Source organism: Artemia sp. Qi Xiang Cuo, chromosome 13 (genome assembly GCF_049724085.1).
Source record: "Artemia sp. Qi Xiang Cuo chromosome 13, ASM4972408v1, whole genome shotgun sequence".
Lineage (NCBI taxonomy): Eukaryota > Metazoa > Arthropoda > Branchiopoda > Anostraca > Artemiidae > Artemia > Artemia sp. Qi Xiang Cuo.
This window is the reverse complement of record NC_142806.1, coordinates 32,451,805-32,474,691: the sequence shown is the minus strand read 5'-3', so window position 1 is coordinate 32,474,691 and position 22,887 is coordinate 32,451,805. Positions and strand designations below refer to the sequence as shown.

Genomic DNA, 22,887 nt, shown 5'->3' with positions numbered 1-22,887 from the left:
TACCCTCCAATCTGTTTGGTCATTTAAAAGGGCACTACAATTTTTAATTTTTGCTAGAATGAGTCCCCTTCTAATATTCTAGGATTCTTAGTTTGATACGATCATCCCTGAAAAAAAAAACACCCGGGGTCTTTCTTTGGCAAAAATGCAAAGTTCCTAATTTTTGTAGATGAGAGCATGAAACTTCTCTGATTGTATTGTGGTGAGGGAAGGGGGCGGCTGCCTCAAAGTGTGCGTTTTAATACTAAAGCATCCTAACTCTCATTGTGCCTTCAGATAAATGTAGAAGCTATTCTAAGGAAGGGGCAAATAGAGAAAATTTTCTTTCATGGGACGACGTCAGAGACAAAATTAGATATTATAGTCATCAAGATTTTGTACCAAATACTGATTAAAACTTTTAAATTGTGTTTTACGACTCAGTTTATGAGCAAGTCAGATTAAAACTAATTTTAGAAATTAAATTCAAGTTACCTAATTGTGGTGCTCTTATAAATTTCCTTTGAGGAGGGGGTAAGGGGTGAAGATGTGGGGGGGGGGGGTTAGGGTGCAAAAGTTAAAAGATGTGTTTTACCAGAATACTGTTGTTTGGTAGTACAGTTCTTTTTTTTATTATGAGAGATACTCTGGCTTCAGGTATTTGAACAGAATAGGACATCCAGCGTAACTTACCCCAAGTTTTTCCCCCTTCACTTGTGTATACGTATAAAAAACAAATTTTTTACTGTATGTATAAAAAACAAGATTTTACTCTACAAGATCGATAATATGCTCAATGATAATATGAGCTATACTCGGCCAGAAGTAACCTATTTTGCTCCCTTGCATCCTAAATTGGTTTCTCTAAACTCTCTTGACAAAGCAAAATGTGTTTGGACAGTTGGGATTTTGGTTGTTTGTCAACATGTTATTGCGAGGTAGCCTATCCTGACAGGGTTGTTGAGTAGCCTATATTGCAATATTTGATGTATTGCAGGCCAGGCCAGACCTGGCTGTTGTATTTCAGTTCTGGCTGTTGATTTTTTCCTTTCTGACTTTTGCCTAACCTCGCAAACAAATGTATAAATAACTAGGGCTTAATAATTCGGAACTATGGGTATCAGTCTCCTTTCTCCTTAAGTATTTAATTGTTTCAGGACTGAATTGTGAAACTACTTTGAAAAATATGCACTGAACTTGAATACAAAAATGTGTATTCCCCTCAGGAAAATTGCTGAGAGTGTGCATTGAACACGTTTATGTAGTGTGTATACAATACATATGATACACTACAATACCTCTAGATCTTGGTCCCCAAAAGTCTCGTGACTTGTAACCATTCTGTTTTCTATATTATCATACTACAATATAACTTTTCGTACAGTTCACCTTTTTACTGTTTTTCATACCCCCTCCCCCAATCGCTCTTACTGCTGATATAGATTTGTGTCTTGAGCGCGTACCTGGCGATTATTAGCAAAGAAAATAGATTGTTCAAGCAAACTAAATACAGCGCTTCCTGTTCCTACCCATATCAGTTTTCCCTAGCAATTTTTCAGTTTTTCTCGTCTTCCTGCCTCCGGAAGGAATTTTGAAAGTATTTTCCCTTGGTCATTGACAGCGCAGTAGTGCGTGCTGACTTTGTAAAGAGCAATACTTCTCCCGTATCTCGTGGCTTTGTTATATTTTTCCCCCGGCCGTTTCATCTAAAATGGATAGTCTTAAACACCTGACCGCATGCAGCCCCAAGGGCAATGGCTCCGAATTATACAAATACCCATTCTTCACAGGTGAATTTTAGTAGGAAAGGTGGGTATATTACACCTCATCAAAACTGGAATCATACAAGAATTTTAAATCTACAAAAAGGCATGCATGTGTTGTGCCCGTCCCCTCTCCTACGCCTCCGCTCTCATGCTAAAGTTACAGAAATAATATCCACGTTGTGCCTAGACTGCAATCCACAGTATATATATATATATATATATATATATATATATATATATATATATATATATATATATATATATATATATATATATATATATATATATATATATAGAGAGAGAGAGAGAGAGAGAGAGAGAGAGAGAGAGAGAGAGAGAGAGAGAGAGAGAGAGAGAGAGAGAGAGAGAGAGAGAGAGAGAGAGAGAGAGAGAGAGAGAGAGTAGATAGATAGATAGATAGATAGATAGATAGATAGATAGATAGATAGATAGATAGATAGATAGATAGATAGATAGATGAGATAGATAGATAGATAGATAGTCATATACGTTTGTTCAACAATGGGGTACAATCACAGCGCCACAAACGAACAAGGTCAATGGAGTGAATTACAGGTGTCCTACAATCTCGCGGCATGTATGACTACAGCCATCGCTAAAAATTCGTGAAGGAGGCTCCTCATTCGCGCACGCGCGAAGGAGGAGCCAAGAAAAAATTAGGCGGCACATCATATGTCCCAAAACTTTTCAATAGAGAAGATAGGATCGTGCATGACTATATACCTAGTATATGACTGCATATACTTAAGCTGTGCTGGAATCGTACAAGGATTTATGATCCCTTGGAAACTTGGTTGACAAACCTAAAGTCCTGACTTGGTGAAAATACTCCTAGTACCTATAAACTTTTGCTTACATACTGGCGTGCCCAGTACCTTTGTACGTGTCTAACGTGTTTTTGTTTATTTTGTGGTTAAGGAATGAATGACTTACGCGGTAAATAACTCATTTTTCCAAAAAGTCTACTGTTTTTGGCTCCCCCATTGAATATATGCAATGAACTAAAATAGGATTTGATCATTGCCAGAAGTCAGTTAAACATGTGATTTTCACTGTCAAAATTCACAATCGCTAACAGTTTCATACAAAGACACTATATTATATATACTAAAAACAAAAAATAATGCATCTATTTTCCGGCCTCGATTCATGTTGTAGGTAATAGCATAAGCTCAGGTTCAATTACGCATGCCTTACTTCAAAAACACTTAAGGTAAAATTGAATTTGGGTTTTCAAAAGTGTGCATTCATATCTGCTTCAAAACATTTCCGTTTCAGACGTTTCCTCTCCATATTCAAGAGTCGACGTTACCATACCAGTTCCGCGAAGCTACTCTCCATTTGCTTCAGCAGAACTGTTGAAAATATATATTTAAAGATAAAATACCCGTTTCGAGGGTCCACTAACAGGGTCGCCACCAAGGTTACGTTCGTACCATTTTTGGTACGTTTTAAATAAAACGGTACGTTTTACGTTACGGTCCCGAAAACGTTACATTTTTGTTACGTTTTTGAATTTATGTTACAATTGAGTTACGCTTTTGAATAATAAAGAAGTTTCACATTTTCAGAGTAATCTATTTTTTCTCCCGTTAAGTGAAAAAATCCGCTATTCCCATTCTAATTACACTGACATGAGTATCGACATTTTTCCACATCGCGGTCATTTAATCTTATCAAACAATCACTCAGTTATTAGGATGAGACAATACCCACTTCGCAGAAAAAATCCGCTATTCCCATTCTAATTACACTGACATGAGTATCGACATTTTTCCACATCGCGGTCATTTAATCTTATCAAACAATCACTCAGTTCTAAGGATGAGACAATACCCACTTCGCTTACTCGCATAGTAAGTTAAGATAACATTCTCTTTCATGAGCATACACTTATCATTTGTTTAGTGACAAATGACAATAGTCAGTTAGTCACTTCACGTACTTTCAATTTCATCAGTTGACTTTGAATCTTGTTCCTTCAACAGTCATACTAAAATTATATGGAGAAGGAGCTAGTTTCATTAGTTAATGCTAATGAAATAAAACAAAATATGATGAAAATATAAAAATTTAGAACCAAATTTGGGCTATATATTTGCACATTACGGGGGGGGGGGGTAAAGCCAATCATATTTTGAATCCGTAACCTAATCTAGGTAATTCCCCCCCCATAAACCCCAAAAAACAATAGTTTAAATATTTTAAACGCAATGACAAACCACACTTTCCGATCCAATTCTCTACTGACTGATACGCGTCTGACTAGTTTCCTTTAGCATTTATCTTGCGTGTGTATCAGCTAATTGACTAGTACCGATGATATATGGATTATTCATTCCGTAACAGCCTCACCCCCCCCCCTTCTGATTTGTTTGACATAATATCTGTTTATATAAAAAAGCTGGTCTTTTTATATGGGATTATGAACAGCTGGTATTGACAAAATATATTAAATTGTAAAAATGAGCCATTTTTTGGCTATATCTAAGCATTGAGGGGGGGGGGGGTCACTTGAGCCGGAATTTTCGATTTTATGCTAAAACTTTTTCCAAATATCATGGTCACTTTTTTGACATTATACCCCCCTCCCCATCTGCGGTCACATATATAACTGTATAAATACATTTAATCGTTGTGTCAAATCTTGTGAGGACATTCTTTCTTGTTACATTCTTTCGTGTTCTTTCATATTGTAAAGTAAGAATTTTATTGGTTGATTTTTTTAATATATTCCTAGGTCTATATCCCGGACCATCAGGGGGGTGGGTGTATTTTCAGAAAAGAGGGCATGATATTTGGAAATAGTATAATATTAATAATTTAATGGTACAGCTTGTGTGTTTAACATGTTTTCTTCAGAAAAGGACAATCACTAAATATTTGGCTTTAGAAAACGACAACTAGACTAATGCCCATTTATGAAAAAAGATAACAGTCTTGTAGCCTATCTGTATAGGGTAGGCTTACAGTTTACTTAAAAACTTATTCATAGGGACCACGCAGACTGGACTGGGGCCCCAACACCCTGAAAACGTAAATTTCTCGGCATTTCTTTATTAAATTATAGGCTTTTTATTATCCCCCTTAATTTTAATTAAATCATTCCCAGTTCATTTTTATTAACTCACTGATCTTTTTGTTCCATCTTCCTTTTATTTCTTTGTCACACAATTTTATTTTTAATTTGTGAACTATTTTTCAACCAATTCCGAATGTTCAGTTACTTCCCACTTTTATCAGTATAGCACAACGGTAAGAGCACATCTCGAGGCTGTTTTAACTTAGGTTGTAATCTTGGATGAGATATTATTTTTTCAAATTGGAAAATTAAAAATTTAAAAATATTAAATATAAGTGAAAATTTGGGTATGCAAAATCGATTCGTTTTTGCATAATTTGATCTTTTTTATTTGTTTTCCTCAACTCATCGACTTTTTCCGTTTATGCATTTAAAGTCTAGATAAGTTTGGTGTTTATGCTATGTAAAACCCAATGCTTTTTGTGCCCCTCATGTTCGCTTATAACCATAGATTCTTGAGAAAAAAAAATAATTCTCTACTTTTTAGTTCATTTTGAAAATGAGTTTAATTTCTTTTTTATTGTTTGACCTCTTCCCCTAAAAATTCTTTGTGTGTACCTGGACTTGTGAGACCCATCAAAACAGCTTTAGGGTAACTTTCATTTCTGACTTTCTTTTGTTTGGGAGTTACGATTCAAATTACAAACGGAAAAAATCATATTATGCAAAATAACTGTTGTTTCGTATAGGAACTGAAGACAACGATTGAAATATTTTTTGTTCGATATAATAAAAACAAAACAAAATCTCAGTCACTCGGAATGGCTTAAATCTTCAGGTTGGAACGATGCAAATTTAAAGCTAGAGGAGGTGAGACTGAGACTGAGCCAATCTAAAATATTAGACGGGAACGGAGCGATTAAAATGATTTTTTGGGTCTTTTTAAGAAGCTAGATTTATTAAGATCGTTTTTATTGAAATTTAAAAATAAAAAAAGTCTAGTTGGTTTTCTTCTTTTCTTCAAAACTCTAAAGTGTCCTGTGTTTATTGATTTGCCTTTTATTTTTGACGTATTACTCATCAACTTTTGGTTTAAAACACCAATCATGGCAATTAAAAACAACAACAAGATAAGCAAAATAGTAGTCTGGGGTTTTATACACGCATCGGGGGGGGGGGTGTTTCTGTTGTGCAGGTAAACTGGAAGCAGCACTTACAGTTCAATAAATAGGAATTTCCTGAAGGTAAAGAAGCATGAATTGTTATTATTGTATACTTTTTAGGCACCTTTTAAAAGTTAGAGGGAGGATTTTTAATGAGAGTATGTAAAAATTTTTCAAATTATACAGGCAACAAATGTCCCCTCCCCCTTTTAAGTACCGCTCTTGATAGCGAAATTAAGGCACCCTGCCTTGAAAAGAGACTTTCTATCAAAAGTTACGAAAAAGTTACGTTTTTAAGAGTTGGACGTTACGAAATTTTTTGATATGGCGGCAACCCTGTCCAGTAAAGAAAAGGTATTCAGGTGGCATATTACTTTACGACCGTTCGACAATTAATTGCTGCTTCTCATGAACTTACCTTAAGTTTAAAAAGATCTACACGTGCAAAGCTATTCGCTAAATCGTAGAAGCAATGAATACATTTCAAATCTACAAACAGGTAATGAGTTTTTCTAGAAAGTGAAAATGCAACCTTTTTATCGCTGTATTTCACCCACATATTGAATAAACCTTCTTAGCAAGAAGAAGAAAAAAAAACAGAATACAGAACTTTCATAAAGATGGTGGCTCTCCTTAAAAAGTGACACAAGTCCTATTTATCATTAAAGATATATTTTTAGGCAAGCTTTTCATGGGTGTAAATTTTCACTAAATCAATTTTAGGGTGCGATTGTTGTTTCCTGGTTTCTAATCACCTTTGTTTGATTTACAGGAAAGCAAGACGGAAAGAGAAAGATCCTAGCTGCTCAGACGAACCTAAATTGTACCTTTCAGAACCAACTTTAGATTTACATTTATCAGAATCAGATTTAAGACAAATAGTTGAATTACCTGAAGGACTTGACCTCAATGAATGGCTAGCCTCACATAGTAAGTACACTGTGTAACTTGATTAATGAAAGAAAATACATCTTTCTCACCAACACTATTTTAAGGGTACTTCAGATCTTATGGGAGTCCTCGTATCCATTCTTCTCTTTATGGATGTATTCCTTTTCTACACTGTCAGGGAAGCCTATTTTCAACGCTCTTCACTGTTATGAATTCAATGAAATTTTAAGAACATTTTTAATTGTTGGTTTAGTTTTGATAAAACTGAAGTTAGTTTTGTTAAAAGGTGCCAAAAGCTGTTGATAACTAAATGTGCGGAGTTCCCTATTATACGCAAAGTACACCATGGATAGTTTATAAGCACAACCAGTCAGGGGCACTAATTGGGGGTTTTGGGGTGGGGCAGGAGGTAAATTGACCCCCTTCGTCAATTTTTTGCCCCTAGTTTGTGGAAAATACTTTTGGTATTTTCGTTGAAAAAATCGAAAATGGTAAAATTGCTTCTCCTAGATTTTGGAAAAGTATACCCCCCCCCCAATTTTCGTGAATTGGTGACGCTGCAACCTTTAGTTTGAAGTGTGGACGAAAAGACACTACTGTAACAGAGGGCTTAGGTGAAATTAGACCTTACGTGGGCACGGTTGGGTTGTCCCTTTTGCCTGTGTCGTCTTCTGAACTTTCAAGATTTGTACGGTTTTCCCGTACTTCCTAAGTATTTCTTACAATTGTGTATACTGTAAATTGCCCCCACTCCCCGCCTAGATTTTTGTCCTAGTTTGTGAAAAATGCATTTTAAAAACAATCGAATCGGATACCATGGAAAAAATGCTAAATTACCTCTCCTAGGTTTTGAAAAAGTACACCCCCGTCCTCCAACATTTTCGTGAATTGGCGACGCTGAATCCTGCAACTCAAACTGTGGACGAAAAAGACCCTACTGTAAAAGAAAGCTTAGGTGATATTCGACATTACGTGGAGACGATTTGGTTGTCCACTGAGCGCCTTCCCCTTGAAATTACAAGATTTGTACGTGTTTGCCCGTACTTTCTATGTAACCTATTTCTTATAGTTTTTCTATTGTCTTTTTTTTTTAAACGTGTCTTCCGCCCTTTCCCCCGAAATTCAACTCTTGCATGCGCGACTAAATTGAGATTGAGCATGTTTCTTCAGGGATGTATACATTTACAAATTCACCTGTTTTTTACGCGTCCCCCCCTCATAAAATCATGTTATTGCATACATGACTAAATTTGACATTGAGTGTTTCATCTGTGGTGTGCATTTTTGCAAATGCAGGATTATTTTTCAATGTGTTTCTTGCGGTGTCATCACTTTTACTATCGCTGCTAACGGAATGAATTGTACACTGGCCATTTTATTCTTCATCTATTGGTTAAGCACGAAAAGTGGTCATATGTGCGAAGTTATAGACGTAAGTGCTAAATTGAATTGCAAGAGGCAAAAAAATGATGTTTTTACCTTTTTAGATTTTCTGTTTTACACCTTTGGCAGCAATCGTTTGTTTTTAAGGTGTGCAGTAGCTTGGTCACGTTTAGCGAAAAAAAGTCTGTCCTTGATTGGAAACCCGATTTTCAGTACTAAAGCTAAGGATTCACACGAATAAATTATAAACGAAATTTTTATTTTTTTGTCTGATTTTGCTCAAGCAGAAAACAAAATTTGTATGTCTTTATCCCTTGATCTTTGTTTTAATAAAACTTTGTTTTTATTTTATAAAGTCCTTCGACAATTAGATTTGCTCGGCTAAAACATCGTAGTTGATTTATTATTATTTTTGTCTGATTGGGATACAATGAAAGAAAAATTAGGCCCCGTTGACTCAGCTGCTCTTTGCTCCAACATGTAGTCCAATATCATGTACATGTGTTCGTTCGTTTGTTGAAGGGTTTCTCATGTAACTCAACCCCGTTCGACTCAGCCCATTTGACTTAGCCCTCGTTCAACTCAGTTCTCTCAACCGCCGTTTAACCCAACCCTATCTAAGTCGAACTTCGTGCAACCTAACCTCCATTATCAACCCAGTTGAATCCAATCCCTGCAACAGGTTAAGCTAGGTTAAATTGGGTGTTGAGTTGCATGGAGTTGAAATGAACGGGGGTTAAATAAGTTGCATGGGTGTTGAGTTAAATGGGGGTTAAGTTGAACGGGGCTAAGTTACACGTGGACCTTTTAAGAGGGATTCATTTATTATTGTAACATAACAGTGACATCTGGGATGTCTCCTCTTCATATGAATTTTCGAAACGTACTAGTTCGAAACTAGTACTAGTTGTTCGTACCTTTTTGCGAAACTTGCCTTGTTACACGTACCTTGTTCGAAACGTACTAGTTTTTCATTTTCCGTGTCATTTTGATATTTTTTGCTGAGAAGATGTTTTAGTTTTGTACAAGCGATGGGTCAGTAATTAGCAGACAGGGGATAGAATATGCCCCGTGAAACACTTCCACTCTGAAGAGATGATTTTCAAGGATATTATCTTTTGCGCCTATTACAGTTTATGGACATGATAAGGCTTTTTCTCAAAAACTTCTTTTTTTGTAAACTAAGTGACATATCCCCGACTTAGGTCTGAACAGACAAATCCAAATGAGGTTAATTGGAGGATTGCTAAGTCAGAATCAGGGCCTCAGAGATAATTTTGTTTTTCATAGCCGCTCTCCCTAATGCTACTTTTCTATTTTATGTACTTCCCCCTGTCATGCCAGGTCTGGAGAAACTGGGTACATTTTTCATCCCACCGCAGTTTATCCTACTTGCTGATAAGATTGAATTCCAATCTGTGGAGTAGAATTTTGAAAGGTTCTCAATGGGAAACATCAGGTATGGAAAAAGTTCCAAAGCTGCCTGTAGCAGAATTCGACAGAATTCCAAAAGCTGCTGATACTTTAGCAGCACAACTTGTGTTTTGACAGCTTTTCTTTTAGTAAAAAGTATTTTTATATGTAAAAATGGTGCCTTCAGACAAAATTTGCCAAACAAATTTGAAAACTGCCAGGTAGCATTGCTACTTTGCTACCCCACTTTTTGCACGACGGTGAAACATACAACTCACATATGAAAAAGAAAATAAAAATGACATATTTGGCCTTTGATTTCCTTTTTCAATGTTAATGCACTCTGAAATCAAGCTCGTGTTTGGGGGGAAGGGGCAAATTCATGAAACAGAAATAAATAGTTAAACTTTGTTATAACTGCAGATAAATGTTAGAGGAATTAGAATAATAATAATACGTGGGTTAAACAGAGAATAAAACATAGTTGTTTGTTTTTTTCAAAACAAAATTTAACTATTGTTAAAAAAAAAAAAAAAACTTCCATAAAATGCTAAAAAAATCAAAGTCATTATTAAATAGTTGACAGACAACGTGTTTTATTTTTATTATCATGTTGGTTTTCCTGGTTTCCCGAGTTATTATTTTTAATTTATGTCTAATAAGTGTCAATATACGTTCATAATTCCCTGTTTTATTTATGGCATTAAAAAGAAAAAAAATATTAACAGGTTTACACAGTATGGATGTAACTATATAGTTTATTTCCCGCTATAAAAATAAAAACAGATGAAGCAAATCTATAGAAAAAAGAAATTGAAAAAAACATATAGAAATTAACTAAAACACTAAAACAATAATTAAAAATTCAGACGAACGTTGGCCAGTCTCCTTGCTACTGAGTATACCACATTGTATAACAAACAACGTTGAGTACTCAAGATAAAGGATTAACCTCTCAGTGGCTTATGGATGAGAGTTGTGTAGTTTTTAAACTTTAGAGATTCATAATATGTTCTTTTTTCAAAAGTAATTAGAAATTATCTTTTTCCAAAGCAAATAGAAATTACCTTTTTTTCCATGTCTAGATTTAATCATTCTGTAATAATGAAATAAGAAATTTTAGTAATTCTTAAGTGACATTTGGGCAAGCCTTTTGGAAGTTGAACATTTTCAACTCAGTTAATGTTGAAAACTGACTGTCAGGCCTACTATATACTTTCTTTTGTTTTGCAGCCTTGTCGTTCTTTGAACATGTCAATGCAATATGTGGAGCTAATAGTGAATATTGAACTTCATACTTATGTCCGGATATGCTTGGACCTGGATACACGTAAGTTAGTCTTATTTCTCTTGATTAGATAGTTTTTATGTAAAAAAAACCTTTTACAATCCCTAGGGGCTAAATTAGCGACTAATATAAAAATACTGACTGAGTAGAGCGGCCCCTACGCTGTATATATTCTTGAATAATTTCTTAGACCTCGCGGCTTTTCCATTTACAGAATTTAAGAGAGAAAAAATGGGTATAATTTAAATAAAACAATGGAAGAAAAAAAACTTTAACTAATAAAAATCTGAATATTTCGACTTCACGTCCGGGAGCCTTTATCAACGTGAAACAAAAAGAAGTTGATTTAAATTAAACGCAACATATAGGGAAAAAGACAAAACAAAAAAACACACACAATACTGCAATCACTGTAAATAGTCTGAATAAGCACACACATTATTGCCCACAAGCCTGATAATCAAATCTATAGTGTTGGTTTAGATCGAAATGAGAACTTATGTTTAGTGGAAGAGGATGTATTTTATAGGCTCTGGGAACGCTATACAGACACTTATAACATATCACAGGGTTACGTTGCATTTATTTTCCAAATTGACATCGAAAAAAGTCTCTTCAAACAGCGAAAAATTATATCCAGAGTGAAGATGGTCCGGAGCGTAGTTCCAGTACTTTTACTGGGGGGGGGTCAACAATTTTATTCCAGCGCGACGGAAGAAAAGTTACCATTTTCCGAATAAACTACGAGGTTAAAATTCAAAATAGTGCACAAAAAATAAAAAACAATAAAAACACATTAAATAACCATAGAATTCAGTAGTATGGTGATCAAGCTTATACTAAAATTATCAGCAATGAGTTGCTGCAGGCGATAGTAGTATATTTTAAAAAACAAAACTTTTGCGTGGGCTAAGGTGAATTTCATATACATTCGGCTTTTTCAGCAGGCTTCGTCACTAATGTTGAAAAACCTATCCCCCCTCTACCACCCCAACCTCGCTTCCCAGCAGAGTATGCTCAATCTTATAGTTGAACCAAGCACCATTCTAACAGCCCCGTGTATCCTGCTATTCAGTCGTACGCAATTTTGAAAAGATTTTGACTCTGTAAGATTAAATTTATTGTGCTAAACTTTTACTATGCGTGATTCAGTGAAGTATTATTGTGAATTTTTATTAAATTGATTTGATTGTAGGTTCACTGCTTTATATTAATAAATAGCATTGAAATAAATGGGCCACATAAAGCAAAAGCACAAATACAGGATAATTCCAAGTTTTATTGCATATAATTGCAAATCTAATATCATTTTGTAACATGAATCTTATGATATTTCAAAATTTGACGAATTTACATATAAAATAAACCTACAATACACACTTAATCCTGTAATTAAAAAAAATCAATGTTTTGGCTCTGTATTACACAGACTTGTTACGAAAATTGCAGTCGGCTATATTTTTCTATATTAAATTCCTTTATCACTTTATCATGGTCAATCTGCACTTCTCTTTCAATTGCCAACAGTGCAAGTGAAGATAATCCTTCTTGTCCCGTTGTGTTGCGGCAGTACGGATTCAACCATCGAAGGCAAGAAAAATATCTTTCACACGACGCGGAATTTATAGGAATAGTGAAGTATAGTTTAAATAGATTAAATATCAGAGGAAACACACATTTCAAGCGCTTTCCAGCAAAAACAGATATTCTTTCTGGAATGTTTTTGTTTTTTATATCCACAACTCCGTAAAAACACTGTAGCTCAGTCATGCAGTGTTCAAAATCGAGCTTATAGTATTCACACACAAAGCTTACAGCGTCTTTGTTCATTTCGTTTACACCTAGCATTGCGCTTAAGTTGTTCCAAACGTCCAAACTGTTCTCTTCTAGCCTACTTTCAATTTCTGTAGTTAGAACATCAATAACAGGATACAACACTTTATTTTTGAAAAACTCTTGCGCTGTTTCATTAGAACTATTGTACCCCCACCTAATTTCACTGTAACTTTACGTTTCCGGGGCAATTTAGGACCTATAAAATCACATTTAGTAGCTAATTCTGAGCTCTGATTGAACAATCTGAGGAAAAAACTCTTCTGATCGAAAGGACTGTAATGCTTCGACAGTACTGATCTTGACCCTTTTTACCACTTCATAAGTTATACTTGTGGACTGTAACGTTTTCGACAATATGCCGCGTTGCATTAAAACTTCTTAGAAGGAGTAGGTCAAAAACAAAGCTAGAATCTTCCATATTTTTTTTCAAAGCCTTGGCTTGTCCTCCAACGTCATGGTCGGTCTCTAAAATTTCTCAGCTGCAAGAGTTTCTTCAAAATTGTCCAGCAGTGCACGCACTGCTTGAATGCGACAGTGACTTAGTGACTTTAAAGGTGTCGCTTTGTGACTTTAAAGTTATGGTTTCCCCATGAAAGACTGGGAACTCTACTGAATTCTTTCAAAAACTGCGTGGCGTTTGGTTCACTTTTCAATGAAAATACAGATACTTTGAAGAACAAAGAACGTATTTCTAATTGAAGTCACTGACTTAAAGCAGCTGACAATGCATAGATTCAGTATGTGTGCTCAGTAATGAATATACATTGCAGTTGGGCTCTCCTGAAGTATTCTGGCTGTCACACCTTTATAAGTCCCTCATTTTTGAAGCTCTGATATCCAGGTCTATTGAAAGACATGCATTTTTTGATTAGTGCGGCTAATGTTTTTCCATCGTTTTTTTAAAAACTCAACAAACGATTCGTGATCTTCTAAGTTTTCATTACCATATCTCAAGACCACTGCAACTTGCTAATGTTTTGCTATATCTTGAGTTTCGTCCATAGCTAATATTTTCGTTTCTTTTACTTAATTAGCTATTTGTTGCTTTATTTGATCTCGGATACTAGATAATAATTCATTCTGGATAGTCGGTGAAAAATATGGAAAATTCTTTTTACGTTCAATGAGGAGCTGTTGAATCACATCACTGTCCTTAGAGCAAAGTTCCATTAGCTCCAAAAAGTTCCCTCTGTTTTTTGAATCTATATTTTCGTCATGGGCTCATAATGCGATACTTTGTGTATTACAAAATATCAATGATTTGCATATGGATTTTAGATACAATCGATTTTGTTGCACGTCTTTGGAGTATTTAATGTTTACTTTTTCAGCAACAGAACCAGTTTTGTTCGATTCTCTAAGAGAGACAAGTTTATCAGCATTATCCATGTGTGAGTTACACTTCTGGTGGCTTTCAAATGCCGAGACGGCTTTTTTCAAATTAGAGAACCCATTCACTGTATAAGCATCATCTGATTTATATTTTTTGCTATAACAGTAAAATGCACGGCAGGTAAAACAATACGCTTTATCATTTCCTGGGCTATACTCTAACCAAGGGAATTTGCTGTACCAATCTGTTCTGAATTTTCTCCCGTTAGTCGAAGGGAAAATCAAGTCTCTTTGTTGAAAGGGGTCATCACAAACATGAGCCAATAAAACACTTCAAAGTTGAGAGCTGGACAGAGCTAGTTTTTAACGGAGCTGGTGAAGGAACCGAAAGTTTGGTCATCTTACATCGCTGAGCCTACATACGCGCTTTTTTTTAACTATTAATTTTATTGAATATGTTGCAGCCCAGCTGTCCTGATTCTGGGACCACATGTGCATGTGCTCTTCCACCTGATGGGGAGTAGGGGAGGGGGAGGGTACCAAACGGTTAAAAAAGTAAAGATGGCCTCTTCCTTCCCTAGGTTTTCAATAGTACATTTCTCTTCAAGAGGTAGTAAAGAAAAGTTACTGTTTTACAATGAAGTTACTCGGTTAATTTCAAAATCCTTATAAAATACATAAATAAACAACGCACACATATCAACTAAAATTAAATGCTGACGTTCAGTTTTTACTAAAATTGTCAGCTATGAGTTGCTGGAGACGACAGTAGCGTGCTGTAAAAATGCTTTGGGGTGAGTGATGGTGAATTTCGTATAAGATCAGTCTTTTTTGCCAACTTTATTTTAATATTAAAGTGTGTATATCCCTTCCACTTCCTTCAACTCCTGCGCGCATCACTGGATATTAAATCTCACAGTTTAACCAAGCGATATTCCAATAGTCCCGTAAATCGTATCATTCAGTTGCATGTGATTTGAAAATAGCGTTTTAGCAAATCCAAAAGTACACCCTTTAAATTGCAATTGTCGAAACCTTATACAGGAAAATTATAACCCACCTCCTTGAACAACAAGAAATAATTTATTTTTTTGCATGGGCAGCAGCGATATGTCCTTTATTTCTACGTTGCTATCGCGGCACTGAAACTTGGCTAATTCTAATATCTTTTTTATAAATCAGACTCGATAAAGCCGTCATAAACTACCATACTCTAAAAGTGCAATTTGGGTGACATTTTTCGAATAGAAAGGCCGGGCCAGACACATGGACATCATAGAGAGCTAATTATGGGCTCATTTATAAACAAATCTTCTTATAAATTCAACTTAATAAGGTAATCATAAAGTGCCATATGACACCCACAACGTGTACTTTTGTTAAAAAAAAACCCTTCTTTTTTTATTAATATTCATCTTTAATATCTGTTTTATTTAATTTCACGGGTTGAAACAAGGGTGAGGCATGGCAAAATACACGGGAAATCGTATAATTTGAGTTATATATTTTTATACTAGGGGGGGGGGGTAAACTATAGTGCAGCTGCAGTCAAAATCTGTCGACTACAATTATTCTACACATTATGAAGTAGGTCTAAGAATTATTTTTTAACTTATTTCCTTCTCAACCACCTCAATTCTATACTTATAAAAAATTTAAGGAGGAGGCAAATTTTTCTTCTTTTTTTCCATGAAAATACTAAATAAAACTTTATTTTGAAATCAAGAGATGGGGGGAAATCCAGGAGGCAAATCTCCCCCCCTCGCGTGATTGGAACCTCTGGAACTAGTTTCAATAGCAACAAAATCGTAGTACCATTCAATACTCTAGATTTTAGGTTCTTTGACCTCTGTAGGTCTGAATTCCTTCGGCACTGCCCCATGGGATAGCCAAGACCAAGTATCAAATAATCGCTTAATCTAGCCTAAAACGCAAAATTAATATACCGTAGTCTAATTCAGATATTGAAAACAGTCGAACTTGTTACTCACTATAATGTATTTCAAGCACTAGACGTGCCAGCAAGAGAAAAATTCTCCCTGGTTACGCTGAGCTTGTATAAGAAGTAGATGCCCTATTTCCTTGATGATACGACTTCAAAGGCGATATATTTGCATAAATATTAATGAGGAAGTGCAATGGACCATTATTTTCGAGTTTTTATATAAAAAATGAGCTGGGATTAATTAAAAAAATATCTGGTCGAAGTAAAGAGCGAATTTGAAGCTTAAAACGAGCACAGTTTAAAAGTTGCCTAATGAATTATAGTTTTTTCTGCAAATTAATGAGGGGGGAAGGCCCCCCTCCTCCCCTCCAAACGACGCTACTGAAGACGGTGACCCTTACAGCCATAGAATATCTATATTCTATCATCTCATCTATATCTGACATTAAAGAGTATGCTATTGCCTTTATAGAAATTAACGCATTTCAGTGTTAAATCATTTTACGTTAGAACTTTACACAAGGAAACTATACTTACGTGTTATAGCGACCACACTCAAGTTCTTCATCTGATTAAAACCGGTTTCTGTGTCTGCATTCGGAGATAATTAGCTTAGTCTTAGTGAGATTAAAGTACTATGCAGGTATATTTTAGTTAAATATCTAATATAGAGTTGGTTAGGTTAGGTATCTAATATAATGCGTTCTGGGTGGCCTGCTTTCCATAATTGTCTGTTGTTGTTTCCATAATTTTGTCACTAAAGTATTATATTTTCCTCATATTTATGTATATTTCATTAGGATTAACCTAACTTCACGTCTTTGGTGTGGTCGCTTTAACACACAAGTGCCGGAAACCCTTATATTCGAAAGTCATACTATGAACACTGTACCATACTACCTAAGAGGAGAATGCAAGTATATTTGGAGGGGAAAGCATGGGGTTTTTCAAATTTACAGCTTTCCCCATGTTATACCTTATAATATACCTGTCCTTTCTTCAAACTTGCCAACTCCTCTCCCAGAAATAAAGTCCTGAGTACGCACCTGGCTAAATTATTAGCAATAGTATTCCTGGGGTCTGCCAAACACTACTTTGGAAGTGAGAGCACTGTAAACTATGTAATAATTCCTAGACTAAGACCCAGAAGACGATATTTTTGCCAGCTTGTTTAGTAAATTTTTATGCGACGTTTGGAAGATCAATTAGCCAAGAATTGTTAGCGTAATGTCCCAGACGTATATACCGGAAAGAAAAGTCTACAGTTAGAAAAAACCCATAGGAAACGTGTTCTGAATCTTAATTAAGTTTAATGAAATATAAAACTGAAGAATACTGAGCCACATTTAATGTTGCACCACGAATTCATAATTAATAAAGTGTATTTCCTGGGATAGAAAAACCAAGTGAAAATACCATTTGAATACTAAATGGAAATTAATTATATTTACAAAGTGGATCCTTTTAACTTGTCGAATTCCTATGAATGTTTCCGTTTTCTTCACAAGAAATATGTTGGCCGTGTAGGAGGATAGAGATATGAATGAGATGAAATGAAGAAATACAAATAATTAAGAAAGCAAGCGAGGAAGCATTTTTTCTTCGTTTTTTTGTCGAACGCCACATATAGCCAGTGTGGTCTCAGAATGTATCTATGAAATTTGTAATTTTGACTTATCAAAATCTGAAATTCCTCATTCTTAATAATGAGAAGGTTTATTGTGAAGTCAACCTAGTAAAAAAGAGAGAGAGCTGGAAGTCTGAATTTATAATTTCGTGACTCCAACATTCTGATGTACAAAATATGAGAAGATAAATAGTGAAATTTATTTTTGTTATGCTGAACGTAAAGTCATGGGTAAATAGGTCATGTAAGAAAAAGGGGTAAAGGATTTGTTACTAGACCTTTAAAGTCCAAACCAGTGGTGCTGGTCTCCCTTTCAGGGCCTTTCAGCCAGGAAGTGCAATGGGAGTTAGGGGTCAGCCATCCTCTGCTTTCGCACACCCTTCCTGCTTACAAAGCCGTATCCAGGGGGGATGGGGGAATGTTTGTTTGACTCGTAAAAACGTAACAAAAATGGATATAAACAAATTTTGTATGCGTTTTTTGAGGTTTCTTTGTAACCCCCCCCCCCCCCCGAAAAAAATCCTGGGTACGGCATTGCCTGCTTACCTTCCCCAGATTTCTTCAGGTATCCATTTAGAGCCGGATCGACTCTGGATGAGGATACAGAGTCACGTCACTGAACCCCGTCCAAAACCAAGTAACCGGCCACACCAGGAATCGAACCCTCGCCCTTCGGACAAATGACTTCAAACCTAGCGCCCCAGTCACTCGGCTATAGGTCATGTAAGGCAAAGACACAATCCAAAGGTCCTCTGTGATAACTCAAAAGGCATTATGCGACATGGCATACAAATTACAAGTGACCGAAAAAACTGAAAAATATGCTCCCGGTAGCAACAGGCTGTAAACTGCAAAACACCTAATGAATTACTTTAGGCGATGTTTTTCATTCTGTTGCTTTCAACTACTTTTGACTTACCTAATAGAAGGGATATCGTCAGTTTTTGGCCTTTACTTTTCGAGTCGTTCACTGTGTGCTCTTCTTTTACTCCGCCACTTTATCCTTAAAAAGAGAAGAGTCGTGACATTGAAGATATCTAAAGAAAACGCAAAAAATTTAAATTATGCTCTTTTATCCGATTCTTTAAAATTTTATCTTCACAGAAACTTTTCAAACTCGAGTTGCGAAATAACGGACTTAACGCTTGTTTCATCCGCTAATTAATTTGGGAAGAGTATTACGTCAGTAGATGATTTACCGACTGTTTTTTTTATGGTTGATTAACCACAAGTTAGAGAATAATCAAAAATAGTAACAAGGTCTTTGCCCATCACTGGGCATGCAGAAGATTTTCCTTTGACGTTTTTTTTTTTTTTTTTTTTTTTTTTTTTTTTTTTTTTTTTTTTGTAATAGCATGTCACTGAAGTTTTCGAAAGTGACAGAAGTTATACGAAACCTTTAGTATGGAAGTGAAGGAACTGCTTTAAACAGTACAACAAAAAAAAAAATATTTCCAAGGCTATGTCAACATGACGAATTTTCTGATAAAAGTTCTAACGGGCTGTGTTTCCATATCTTCTGCTTATTTTATAAATTTGCAGCCCTTATCTTCAGTTGTATCTGTTCTATCGAAACTAGTGCAGGAATAGGTCAAAGAAATTTGTTCTGAAGTGGCACGACTCTTGAGTAGATCATAATTTGTAAGTGACCTTATTGACTAGAATGATTGAACTCGACTTGCAGCTCTTTTCCATAGTTTGACTGACATCTATAAAACTTATAACATTCAAAATGTGTCAATATTAGAAAAGGGTATGGACCCGTTCTTAGTGTAATCTGGCAGGTATGGTGGTAATTTCGGTAACCATATTGGCCTTCAATCACAAAAAGGTAAAAGAAAAGAAAATCAAGAATTGGGTTTTATAAGGCCAGTGAAAATACTGTAATAAAACTGATATTGCGAAAGGACAGTCGCCTCTCTTCTTCAGCGCAAAAAAAAAAAAAAAAAAAAAAGTTAGAAGGGAACACGCTCACATTGTCTGAAAGAAAATATGAACGAAACAAACTGGATAAAAACAAGCAAAACGAAAAGGAAAACTAGAAACCAAACAACACGGAGAACCATCAAAATTAACAAACAGATAAAATCTGTTATAAATGCTAATTTTTGATTTTATCTGTTTGTTATTTTTGATGGTTCGGTTGGACGCTGTTCGGTTTCTAGTTTTCCTTTTCGTTTTGTTTGGTTTTATCCAGATTGTTTCGTTCACATTTTCATTCAGACAATGTGAACGTGTTTGCTTCTAACGTTTTCTTATAGTGCTGAAGAAGAGAGGTGACTGTCCATTCGATTTATCCGTTTTGTTTCATCCAGTATTTTCGTTGGCCTTACAAAACTCCATTCTTGCTTTTCTTCTCTATTGTTTTTGTGGTGAGTGACAAATGCGTTCCAGAAAACCTGTAACAATCCAAGATTTAAGTTTCCTGCCTTGCCTTTCTGGAAAAAAAACAAAAAACGCGACAGTTAAGACATCTAAAGCTTAACATTGAAAAGAAAAGGCATTGGTGCTAAAGCTGTCTTTTGATAACTAAATAATTTCTGAGACCACACTGGCTAATCATGACAAAACATAAAAATCGCGAAGAAAGATAAAAACCGAGGACAATTAACAGCCAGTGAAAAAATTTAAAAATTATGCAAATATTTCGGTCAAGACCTTCGCTTGACCGTCCTCAGTGCAGAATAAAAGTGATAAATATATAAAAAGCCAAACCTTTTGATAACTATCCTTTAAAAAGGCTTGTTAGGCAAATTTAAAGTAATAGACCTGTATCTTACGCTAATTTTTAATACTTAGATCCTTGTAAATGTCTTTCCTATTGTTTGACAACCCCGTTTTAAACAGGGCATTATAATACCTTTAATATTGTTTCAGTTCGTCTTTTCGTCACGACTTGGAGCCGATAAAATCCATAATTGACCACGTGATGACGACCAACATTAAAATAAATTTTAATAATGTGTCAATAAGATACGCCTTGAGTTTATTTTCCGGCAACACCCCTATCCTTAACGTGTTGAAGTGCATTAGAAATTTTACTATCGATCTGTAGCTATTGTTATTTATCCAGATTCGTAAAGTTATTGTGCCATCGTTATCTGTTCATAAAAAAGGTGATCAAAACTTTATTTTGTCCAGCCTTTAATATCGGCAAAATACCTGTGTTTGTAAATAGGAAATAGGGTTTAGGTAGTTTCAGTGGCAGTTGTCAGCCTTAAAAGGAGAAGAAGTAAAGGAACTGCGAATTGAAAACTTTGTATTAAATCTAGGGTTCTACGTACCTCTTTTGAAGTTCTTATGTTTCTCTAGATCTCATCCTCTCCATCAATTTTTCAAAATATGCCGTAGATATTGGGTAGTTAAGTTCGATTTTCGGAGGCTTTTTTTGCTGCTTAAAATTGGTTTTTCTACTGACATCCAAAGAGCTTGCATGATGTCTTTGGTAACCATGTGGGGTTCTCTTCTCAGCCTTGTAGAAAAACTTTCCTATGGACAAGGCCGTATCCAGGAATTTTTTTCGGAGGAAATTTTACTAAAAAATAAAATTTCGGGCGGATTTTACACGAAAAACCGTCAAAAACGCATACGAAATTTGTTTATATCCATTTTTGTTACATTTTTAAGAGTCAGACAAAGATTTCGGGAGGGGGGGGTTCAAACCCTCCCCCCCTCCGGGTACGGCCTTGCCTGTGGCACTGTATATAAGAAGACACCTGTTGTTGGAGAAAACCGAAGATAAGTCATCAGTGGTCAACAGAACCTAAACTCCTCGCTTTAGTTTGACGATAGGAGGATTTGGTAGCAGCAGCAGATTTGTTGTGGGATAACAGAATGTTCCAAAATCTAGACATTACATTAGGAATAAGTGTAATAAGTTTTCGGAATAACCTTGACGAATTAGCGATAAGTCATCAAGCAACTTTTAAATTACACGAAACCTAGAAACAGTAAATATTAAACAGAAGTGTAAAAAGGTCGAGCCGTAAGAATGGACCATTCAGAGGGTAATTTGTCCAAGTCAATAAAACAATTATTTAACACAAAAAATATAAGATTTGTTACTGGTTCTGATTTTAATGAGTTAATAATTTAATAAAAAAAAAAAAAAAATGTCCTGGGTTTTTGGTGTATGGTTATATGCGTGAATTTGAAAATATTCCTAAGTGTATCTTAAAACGAACTTAGTCTTACTGACTTCAACGAAATTTGTTAGTAATAGATGGTAAACCAAGTTTTATTTTTGCTGTTATTTTCTGGTATTAAACATAATGTGTAGAGAATATATCTGTTACTGATCAAAATTTAAAATCAACCAAGTGCTTTGACTCTAACATCCACAAATCTAGAAAGTTGATTCGGTCAAATTGACTTCTGGAAGGTTCAATTATCAAACAATTCATGGTAGCGAACTGTAAGTAAGGAGCGACTCGGGTCAATAGTAACCGAAACTCTACAAAGGGAATTTCAATAACAAACAATGTATATATTAAAAATGGGTTTTTTATTCTGGTCCCAAATATATAAAATTCATTAAGTTTAATGTTACCCATGAAAAGCTACGGGCCTGTTTTTCGAAAAAGGGGGAGACACCCCCCCCCCAAAAAAAAATAAAAGGAGTCAGATTTTAATTAAAATCCCCCGAATAGATTCACTTTGTTAGAGAACACTACTGTAGACGTTTCAAGCTCCTGCCTACAAATGTGAAGTTTTGTAAAAAAAAAAATTCAGAAGAACATGACGGAAGCGTGTTTATTGATTTTATTTTATTTTTCCAAGGGTGATCGTATTGAACCAATGTTCCTAGAAGATCAGGAAAAGGGTCACTTGAACGGAAATTAAAAGTACTAGTGCCCTTTTTAAGGAATCAAGAAGATTGTGCCCCGGGAAAGAGGTGTTTCTGTCATTTTGTGACACCAAACCACGACTTGGCCCCAAAAAGGACCAAGTTGCTATTGATGTAAAATTCTGAGATAGCCAATCGATGTAATAGCATTAAAAAAGATGTATGTTGAGCTTCCCAGAAGCAGGGAAAACAATTGGGCCCAGTGCCATATTTGTTCCTTAAAAGTCACGTAGTCGATACAAGGTAAATGGTTAGTATGGACATTTATCTTAGTACGGGATTTAACTAAGTTGATTCACTTGATTTTTCATGAAATTATGTTTAGTGATGTATGATTGTGATTATGTATGGGGATGTATAATCAGCTGGTAATTA

At 35.4% G+C, this 22,887-nt stretch overlaps 1 protein-coding gene across 1 annotated transcript in view; it reads left to right on the top strand.

The window, feature by feature from the left end:
* Mob2 (MOB kinase activator 2) overlaps window positions 1-22,887 on the top strand; it is a 100,001-nt gene that overhangs the window by 39,410 nt on the left and 37,704 nt on the right. The window contains 2 exon segments of the mRNA XM_089098757.1: window positions 6,724-6,881; window positions 10,872-10,968. Of these exon segments, the coding sequence (XP_088954883.1) occupies window positions 6,724-6,881; window positions 10,872-10,968 (255 nt within the window).